Source organism: Ixodes scapularis, unplaced genomic scaffold, assembly GCF_016920785.2.
Source record: "Ixodes scapularis isolate PalLabHiFi unplaced genomic scaffold, ASM1692078v2 PGA_scaffold0__279_contigs__length_252992795, whole genome shotgun sequence".
NCBI classification, from domain to species: Eukaryota; Metazoa; Arthropoda; class Arachnida; order Ixodida; family Ixodidae; genus Ixodes; species Ixodes scapularis.
In genome coordinates, this window is record NW_024609835.1 from 224,407,435 (window position 1) to 224,417,908 (window position 10,474).

Consider the following 10,474-nt stretch of genomic DNA (forward strand, 5'->3'; position numbering starts at 1 on the left):
CGCCGTCAGCCTTTAATGGCGTCCATTCTCTCACTCGCACACACTGAACTTCTTCTTCCTTCCTGTATTTGCAAGTCTTCGTCTCGCACAACAACCTTTACGGTGTGATTCTTCGTCTTGCACAATAGTCTTTACGGTATGAGTCTTCGTCTTGCACAACAATATAAAAACGAGTTGTTAGTCAGCGCGGTTTGTTTGAATTTTGCTTTATTTTTCGTGTGTAAGGAGTGAGTGTTGTTTGCTTTAGTGCGCTGTAGTGTGTGTAAAAATGAGCAACCAACTCGCCCAAGCTGCTACGTTAATAGTAGTATGGTTCACTCAAACTTCGAGATGATAAAAATTTTCAAAATCCCTGGCCAGATTCCTCTAAGACTAATGCATTACGTTTCAGGATAGTCTGAATGCGTCCTTAAGCAGCAGTGGATATATGAACGATGATCCTCATTGTTTACACATCCTTTAGGACGGGATCACTCAACTCTTACAACCGTAGCAAGTGTTTTTGTGTAATTTGCCTCACCATTCTTTCTGCATATGCGCCGTGCACTCACAATAACCATGGCTGCGTTCCAAAATTTGAAAACATACCCACGTCCAGCATTGCTGCAGATCTGTGTTGTCACGTGATTCGAATTTGACTTGCTGGAGTAACTCACATTCAACTACCTTATTTACTCGCATAATGAACATATTTTTTTCCCGAAAAATTGACGCATATTTGGGGTGTGTGTTCATTACGCGGGGTAAAATTTTTGCATTTACACACTTAGTGGAAATGTCATATTAGGTGCCAATATGACACGGCAAGGTACTGTGGCACGTCGTCACTGAAGGAGGCGCACCCCCATTCTCCTCGTCTACATATTGCCTAAATTTACCAGTATGTAGCTCGGAGCAGAATTTAGTTGTCCGAGTTCTAACAGCAGCTAGGCATATATTGATGACGAGCACCACATCCCTAATTGGAATGTGTCAGCTGAGGCGATTATTTCAAAAGTTAGTTGGTGGAACTTAAGTAATTCATTTGCTAATCGTCACTTTACAGTCGTAACCTGATGTCCACCATGGTCGACGACGTTATCCCAAAGGAATAATTCCTTTATTCCAAGTGCCTTTTCCTTTAGTTATTCCCGGTCATTTGTGAAACGTCCTGCATATCTACCAAAATGTTTAGTTCCAGTACTAACCATTTGTGTCTCGCTTTTTTTTTTAGTTTGACTTTACAAGTTGTGCTGGCTTCCTCTTCATTGCCGTCTGGATCCTCCTGTTGTTTGGAATCCTGACCATCTTTACGTACAACACGGTAGGTGTAACACCGGCAGCGGTCACTAGCTTCTTTTGTCGTACACTGAGGTGACCTCGGTGTTTTTGTTTATTTCAGATTCTGAACACTGTTTACTCCGCTTTGGGAGCTCTCCTGTTTATGGCTGTGAGTTTCTTGTCCTTACCACAGAGTGTTTACTTCTATTCCCGGGGTCTTAAACTAGTTTGAGTGTTGGGGCCAGATAGCTTAACGCCCCAAATGTCGAGGGACAAGGGCGGGCAGAAAGAAATTGTTAATATATTTTAGAAAAAAAAAAGTTTTCGTAATAATAAATTTTGTGGAAGTATCATTATGGTACGCAAAGATAGCGGGGGCAGAAGAGCTTGCCTAACTGGAAATAATCTGAATGAGAAGCTGAGCTGTATATAAAAGGAAGTGTGGTAGTCCTAGGCGGGCCCATGGGAACAGGTGCCAGGCTGGGCCAGGAACTGGAAATGAGTAGTGGTAATAATCGGCAAGTGGTAGCAGTGGGTACCGGGTTGGCTCTTTTTCAGACCATTCTGTGCATGCCTTTGTTAAGAAAGTGGAAAAGAGGAACAGAAAGAAAGTGTGGCTTTGGAAAGCTGTCTGGGAAGTGCCTGCCATACTTTTTGTAGTGATACCAGCTCTTTCTTTGTTTGAATGTCCTTGTGATGACTAGAATAAGCATTTGGTGTAAACTTTTTTCCCAGTTCCTGGCTTTCGACACACAGATGATCATGGGTGGACGCAAACTCGAACTGAGCCCCGAAGAACACATCTTTGCTGCGCTCCAGCTGTACATGGACGTTGTGCAGTTGTTTCTTTTCATTCTGAGGCTTGTTAGTGCTGGCCGCCGGTAAAAGATCTTCTTGCAGTAGGATCGCTGTAAAAAAGTGAAATGAAATCGGGGATCATTCATGATGTGTTAGCCTCTGCTACCTTTGACCAATTCAGCAAGAACAAATGGTAGGCTCTTTTTTTTTCTAAATGTAATCCTGACAGCCCTGTTTTTTTTTTTTTTTTTAAATATATAATTCGCCTTTTCCTATTGGTGAATGCCTTAGTCATTCACCAATAGGTTAATGACCTTGGTTAATGACTATGGCATTCAACATTGGTTAATGACTATGGCATTCAACAATGAGTGGATGCCGTGGTTGTTCACCGATTGGCTGACAGTCTGTAGCATGGACTGCAATCAATAGCCTTCAGTTTTTCAGTTTTGCCAGATGCTTGCATTGCCAATGCAGGCCCAAAATTGGGAGGGAGCTTGAAACTTTTAGCACACTGCTGTGTGGACAGATTGTAATGTTATATGAGAGTGTTGTAGAGCCTTATTTGTCACTTGGGAGGAAGTTGATTGAATGGGCGGTAACATTCCTCACAGTTCCGCTGAGGCTTTGTATGCTCCCGGGCAAACTCTTTTTGGCAGCGGTGCAGAGGCAGTGACATTACTACCTCACACCCTTTAAACACACAAGGTCAGGAGAGTTTGAGAAAAGAACTCTTCTACTCTTTTCCCAGAATAAGTTGCAAAATGTGCTGGAACGTGTGATACCATCCCAGGAATTTAAAATGTTTTAATAGCAAGTCGCACTGTTTAGATTGATGGTGGCCGACTGTGCTGGCGTCTAATGTTTGCGTCCAGTATCGAAGAGTAAGTGAGAATGTTACATAGCATTTAAAAATGAATCACTGTCCAGTGTTCACTTGTGGCCAACACTAGTTGCTTTCAAAGGGACCATGAAGTTGTTTTTAAATTTATCTATTTAGTGCTCTCGATAAGTCACTCACATTCACTAAGCATAAAATTAGTATCGGTTTTTATGTACACACATTTGTTTTTGTGCAAAGAATGTCTGCCATGTAGCTAAAGTTTGTTTTTCTGTCTTAACTTGTATGTATCCGTTGGTTTCAAAGTGATGGTCACAGCCCTTGCAAAACAGGAATTTCTCGGCGAGAGATAATTTACTCAGTCATGCTTGCCAAGAGGTAAACATAGCGTGCTCATAGTAGACCCCTTTTCAAAAGCGTGCGCCATCTGGTAGCTGCTGCTGCACCTATCATTTGAGTCCGCCATTGTTTGGCCATGTACTCTGAGCATGTGTTAAGCACGAAGGCTGCAACAGCACTCAGCATAAGCTCAGCTCAATCTCATTGAAAACTAGTGCTGCATCAGTGTTCTGCAAGGACTCTGATAAGATTGCATGCTTCGCTCCCAAGAAATGCCAACCACCATTGTTGCTTGATTGGGTTTTTAAAATGTATATTTTTATACATAAAAAACAGAAAACAAGTAAAATTCTGTAGCTAACTTTGGATCCCGTTGCTTCACATGGAAGTCCTGGTGACATCTGTGTGAAGCAACCAGGTCCAGATAATGTACAATAGAAATGTTTGAAATAATAATTATTATTATTATTATTATTATTATTATTATTATTATTATTATTATTATTATTATTATTATTATTAGCCCAAACACAAACTCGCATATGAGGAAGTTGGATCACCTGGCCGCCCACTGTCGGGAGCTTTCTTTCCTATCATTCCTTTGAGTTTAAAATTAATCTAATTTGTACTAGTACTAATATTTTATCTAAATGAAAATAGTAAATTGCAACCACATGCATGCAAAGTGCATAAAACCACACCCTGTCTGCTGAACTGGTTTACATTCTAATAGAGGCTCTGTAGATCCATTGGACCTTAACATGTTGTGTCCACAATCTTTGCTTTGCTGCCAAAAAATGTTGCCCAAGTACCTATTGAAAGCCAAAAGAGGAGTACCATTCTATTGTAAAATACCGAGCATCCGCCCATGCTTCAATACGCTCCCACTCCTCAGTGTTGTACCATTTAAAAATACACGAAGGATGTATCCCTGCATCCAAATTTTGACTGCTCAGGATTTTATGGTAGATGGTATTATTTGTCTGCCAAGCATGGCTTACCCATAGTTTTGGGACTTGTTTCCATAAAAAAAAGCTGCCAAGTTCATATACAATTGTTTCTTTGCATTTTAGCATATATTTTTGGTAAAATCGTAAGCACATTTTGGCGTCAAAAGGGCATGCCAAGTTTGGTACTTTGGTCTATATGTTGTATGTGCCTGTGGCGCAAGTTGGCAGGGAAGTGTTTCCTAGCGACAGAAATCTTAACGGTTTCTGAAGCGAGTGGTACGTCTTTGAATTTTCTTCTGTTTTAAATACCCCTACCTTTATTAGTTGTGTTACGAACTTGTGGTGAGCTTGCATTAGTCAAATAAAGGTTCAACTATTAGGCTTTTTTGACATTTCCAGTGAAAATGTTGCAGGCTCTTGTGTGCACTCTAGGGCATGGAAGAGCCTGCCTTCACTGCTAGAAGTTGTTCTTATTTGATTTGATGACCAAACAGGGCATAAGCATCAATATGAACCTTTTATCTCAGTAAGGCACCACTGCAGCAGATTCACTTTTTGCTTTGTAGTATGGTATAAAAACTTTTCATGGTCCGGCTCTTCCACTAGTTTTAAGAGCTTTTGCATTAAGCATTCCAGCTTTTACTACTGCATTGGTTAGTTTACATACTTAGTGTGTTCAATATATGTAAGGTGTCAATGTGCTTCAATTTATGTAAGACGTCAGTGTCATCACTTACATAGATGCCGCATCTGTTGTATTACTCGCATTAAATGGTCTATACTCCACAGTTGAAAGGAAACCTTTGTGTGTTGTAAATGTTGAAGGCTTTTACTCTTTTTGGTACACACTTCATAGAGGTCACTGGTGATGCTACCTATACCTTGTATTAAGTACAATTCCACAAGTGGATCTTCAGGTATGTAGCACATCATCAAAGTATCTTCTGCCATGCGCTCCTTCATCGCCATTTCTTTGCAGAGATGCATCTGTACGCTAAGCTAAATGAGCAGGTCCAATCTTTCCATATTCTACTTTCAAGGGTCATGTTTAAAGGAATACTGACACGAGATTCCAAAGTTTCTCATGCCGGTTTTAAATACTTATGTACCCTCATCACTGTTTATGCCGATTGGCAGTTCGAGCATTCTCGGTACATTTTCACACTTGATTTTGCCGAGTAGAAGCGTGTACTCTTTTTGTTGGGGCTGCGAGAAATGGGAGTCTTGGAGCGTTCGTGCTGGATGCAAGCTCTGTTTCTTGCATGCCTCCACGCTGCTACCTATACGGAGCGCAAGTTTGTCTGCTTCTTCCTCAGAACGCCGAGCTCTGATTGGCTCCAATTGAAGCATAGTGGGCAGACCTCAATGCTAGCTGCCTTGATGTCTACCCACTATCCTTCAGTCGGAGCCAATCGGAGCTCAGCATTCTGACGTCACCGCCACCCCCGCAGAAGAAGCAGACGAACTTGCGCTACGCATTGTTTAGCTGAGTTCTCAAACTTTTCAAGCTCGAGGAATGTCCGTCTTGTAATTGATAACAAAGGAAGCCCTCTCGATTTCAACGTTGACGCAGTGAAGCACAGCAGAAGCCCACAGACCTTGTAAAGAATAATATACTTGCTAGGGAACGTTCGCTACATAATTGGGCCTCAGCGAATGACTCGGACACTCTTAAAATAGACCACTTGGGGACAGGGATGGGAGGAAATTTGGCCCGAAAGGAATGCCGGGAACGGCCTCTACAGAACCGGCTGTACGGAGGTGACCCCGAGATGATGAGAATATGCTGAACCATCGCCGTTCCCACAAGAGGCCTACGTGCTCCGCATTGGTCTCTTGTGGGTGATGCTGAAAATTCAATGCAACGATGCCTAGGAGATGTTACAACTGCACAGTCCTTCTCTCTCTTTAGCATCTCGTGGTAGACGCCATGGGGGCAAGGTTTGGTGCGCACGGCCTTTAGGATTTTTGCAAATGGCGCATTCGCAACTTTCACGACCTAGAGGGGCCCCTCTACTTTCTATCTAAATGGCTGTCATCTGGATGATCATCGCAGAACGGCTGAATGAACAAGGTTTGGTCTGTGACGCGCAACTAATCATAATTTTGTGAAATACGAGCGGTACTAGAGCCTTGCGTCATACTTCCGCGTCGGGAAGGTGTAAGCGAGCACCTTTATTTTGAAGCCAATCATTTAGGAGCTGGGGCGTGCGAGTCGCACCACGGTGTCAACATCGCTGAATGTTGCGAATTTTCTCTGGTCATAACATGCATACAGATTTTTTTTTGCTGGGTTGCACATTGAACTTATAAATCTTCATTTTTCTGGTGAAAGCATTAGTAATTACCTGCTCCACATAGCCTATTCCATAATGTTGTCCTAATTACCTATATTCTTTGCAAGTTTTTGTCAGTGTTCATCAACCTAACCTGGCAAAAAAAGAAATGGCCCCTAAAGATTTATGAACAATTTTCTAGAAATAACTTTCATAAACATTGTTTTCATAAATGTATGCACTTCTGATCTAGGCTATCTGTATCTGGCTCTTTAGAAAAATACTTTGTGTCAGTACTTCTTTGGATGCTTTAGTGGTAGTTACACTTCATACCTGAATAATTCTGTGTATTCATATCGTTACAAACTTCACTAGAATGGCAACAGTGAGCTAAGTACTCCCAAGAGAAACATCTTGTATTCCCTTCAGTATAATTAATGTGTTCTGTGTATGCATTCATGGTGGTCACAATAAATGTTGAAACAGCTTCACTGTGTTGTGCCTATTTCAGTTGTCTTACGAATAGGGTTCCGTATTTTCGGTGTCTACCGACAATGACCCTTCAGAATTTGCCTGCCAAAGCCAACACTCCAACACGAGTGGAATGCAAAGTTCCATTCTCTTGTCGACATCTCCCCACTTGCTCCAAAGCACCGACTCAATGTTTCCCCCTCGCCTCGTGCAGTGATGTGATAGCAGCGCTAAGCTGCATCAAAGTGCTTACCCTATTTTGCACAAATGTGATGAACTAGTGCCAACATTACTCCGGAACGTAATTTCAGTTTATTAATGCTGAAAATGTAATAGCTAAGGCTTTGTTCAAATTTTCAGAACTTTCAATTATTGCCTAAAACAATGTGCAAGTCGATTTGATGTCTGTATAAAACATTGGCAGCACACGGAAGTTGCACAATATTTTTTATGTTTGTGGTCCGTTCTAGTAGGTTGGGTAGCTTCGTTTAGTGCGCTTCTCGCTGCGCAGTGGTGCACTGCAGTGAAGCAAGAACCGCGGGGTAGGCATCGCAATTTTCTGGTTTTTTCACTGCAACGCAACCACAGCCAAGGGGAAAGCATTCCTCCAGAGGAGTTTTTTGCACAAAACAATATGTAAAAAAAAAGAAAAAAAAAATAAGTGTTGCCTTAACAATTTTATTTTGTGAAAAATTTTGAATAAAACTGCGGCTGGTATATATGATGGATTGCAATACGCAGTATTCTGATTTTTTGTGCCAACTCTAGGTAGTTGGATACTTGTATATTGCGGTAAGATTTATATGGACTGCTCTATAAACTTGTTTCTAGTTATCTTTAGCTTTATATTTGTGATATCTTGCGTTTCCTCCCAAGACCCCCCCCCCCCCCCACACACACACACACACACACACACACACACACACACACACACACACACACACACACACACACACACACACACACACACACACACACACACACACACACACACACACACACACACACACACCATTCTTGGGCCTTTTGCTTACAAAGAATTCTCGAACGACATCATTGCATTTGCTGAATACAGTTGAGAACTGTTTGCGCAGCCCGCATACGAGGAAGGTCTGTCACCGCAATAACAAGGCTAGGGAAGTAGTATGGGGAAAGTCAGTATCCTGGTGTTCAACATTCTGCGACAGCAAACAAACCAGCTTACTGTTTCTAAGTATCGATGCATGCCATACAATGAAATACAGATGAAAGTTGATAACTACTGTAAAATGGCGTGGAAGTGCCCACTTCGTTCCAGCGCCCACTATGAACATTTTACAAACTTGGGAATTCTGCAAATTGTATGTCAAGTGCCCAATTTGACCAGAAAAGTGCCCATGTCTACATTAACCCATGTATCAGTAAAAGTGGGTGGGCACTCCACCGGTATTCTCTGGTTCAAGCGTTTTCTTAGGTGTTCCCATGTTAGTTCATACAATAGTTTGGGTCATATTTGTACTATATGTAAAATGTATACTATATGAAAGGCATGTCATTAGGAGAAGCACACGGCTATATACCAAAGGTATATGTGTAAAGGGTTTTTCACGGAAAGCACGCCAAATCGTTCTTGCAAAAAGTATGTATCGCGCAGAAAAAAGGTTGATGCAGTATTGATCCCTGCCAAAGGGCAAATTTAAAAGAGCGCAGCGTTTGATATAATTAGGTTAATCCTTTCCTAATTAACTTTCTATTAATACATTTTAAGGTATTACTTCAATTAGGAAAATAGTGGGCATTATCAAAAGCTATTAAATCCACCCATTATTACGAAGACATAAGCAGTGTTTGGAAGTACTTTAAGTCCATTGTGACTTAAAATATTACTTCAAGTAGGTTTAGAAAAAATACTCCCAGTATTTCATCCGAGTTGACAAAGCATCATTTTGTGATACAAATTTAACAAGACCAAATTTGGGGAATGTACCTTGGAGTCGGGAGTTTTATATTTCCTCAACAAGTAAAAAAAGTACAAATACATGTTCAGAGGATGTACTTCAAGTACATCCTCCGAGCATGTATTTGTACTTTATCCAAAGATATCTTTTTTTACTTGTTGAGGAAATATAAAACTCCCGACTCCAAGGTACATTCCCCAAATTTGGTCTTGTTAAATTTGTATCACAAAATGATGCTTTGTCAACTCGGATGAAATACTGGGAGGAATATTCTACTCTCACCAGAAACGCGAGCAGACGAGGCATCCCTCCGTTTGTTTTGGGGGCGGCTTCCCATAGCTTTGCAAACATTTGCTGCTTCTTGCTCGGTCAGTGCAAGCGAGGTGGTTAAAAGTATCGAGAGAGGACAATCGTAATGTAACCCCTAACAGGTGGTGATAAATGAAGGAAAAGTAGAAGTTTCTTAAGTCTAAGAAAAAGACAGTAAAGGAGAATGTCTCAATGTTTCGAGACGTTTTCCTCTGCGATATTTTTCTTTGACTTGAGAAAGTTTCTTAATTTCTGTGCACCATAGTCGGAGGTGTTAAATTATGATTAATTATCACCAGGTTGAAAGTGGCTCTTCAGGCATTGTAGCACACCATTAATTAAAATATATTGTACCGTGCACTGTATCACCACTAATTTTGAAAGAAATGTCTATGCTAAGTTATGCAAATATGCCAAATCCTTTTAGGTTCCGCTTCGTCGGAGTGTACTCCAACAGACAATAGACCCTTTCCGGAATTCAGGGCCATCTGGTGATTCAAATGGCAGTTTGACTTTTACCGTACTAATGGCGGCGATGAACCTGTGGTCTGTAGTACTGTATGGGGCACCGTCACCTCCGCAAGTCAACTGTGAATGAGAATGGGCGCGTCACTGACCAGTTCTTTTTACATCTCTTCAGTGTCGATGGCTAAAAAGTTGCAACCAGTCAGAACGAAGCGCCAGCCCACATAGACGCCTTCATAAAGTTCTATACATGAAGGGGCTTTGAAGCCAAGTGTGGGCTATTAACAGATTGACTGGGCCCGAGTTAGAAATGAACGCTTACGCAGCTCTTGCGTCCGATTCCTGCTTCACGCCGCGCTAACATCTAGAATGTATAGGCATAGAATCATCGGCTTAGGAGCATCTTCAACTTCTTTCATCAGTAAACAGATGGCCGCCATTAGTACAGCACATATGCCATTTTTCAGATGATGATAGTGATCAAAGTTGCCAGTCTGAATTCCGGAAAGGTTCTATTGCCACGTGCTTTGATCAGTCTCCGAGCGGCTCGTGGAAGCCGTGACATCAGCTCCAAGTTATGCTGAAACATGTTGTATTGGTAATATGAAAGAGCTTGCCCTACTGCCCATTAAATCGTTCAGATGCATTCAGGATAATAAAGCCTAGTATAGCAATTGTACTGATAACTTCCTACTGCAGCAGTTTAAACAGCGCACACAACCCCCGACAGGCAAGAGAAACATCAGTTTCCACCTATACTTTGTTTCAGCTTCGATCCGAGCGCGGCCGATGTTATGAGCCGAAGGGCCAATCAAACAGCGAAAAAGG

General features: G+C 41.6%; 1 protein-coding gene across 1 annotated transcript in view; it reads left to right on the forward strand.

The window, feature by feature from the left end:
* LOC8036622 (protein lifeguard 1) overlaps positions 1–6,955 on the forward strand; it is a 32,790-nt gene extending 25,835 nt beyond the window's left edge. The window contains exons 10-12 of the mRNA XM_029968190.4: positions 1,214–1,303; positions 1,382–1,429; positions 1,996–6,955. Coding sequence (XP_029824050.3) covers positions 1,214–1,303; positions 1,382–1,429; positions 1,996–2,145 — 288 coding nt within the window. The 3' untranslated portion in view covers positions 2,146–6,955. The remainder of the gene's footprint in view (positions 1–1,213; positions 1,304–1,381; positions 1,430–1,995) is intronic.
* Positions 6,956–10,474: the final 3,519 nt, after the last annotated feature.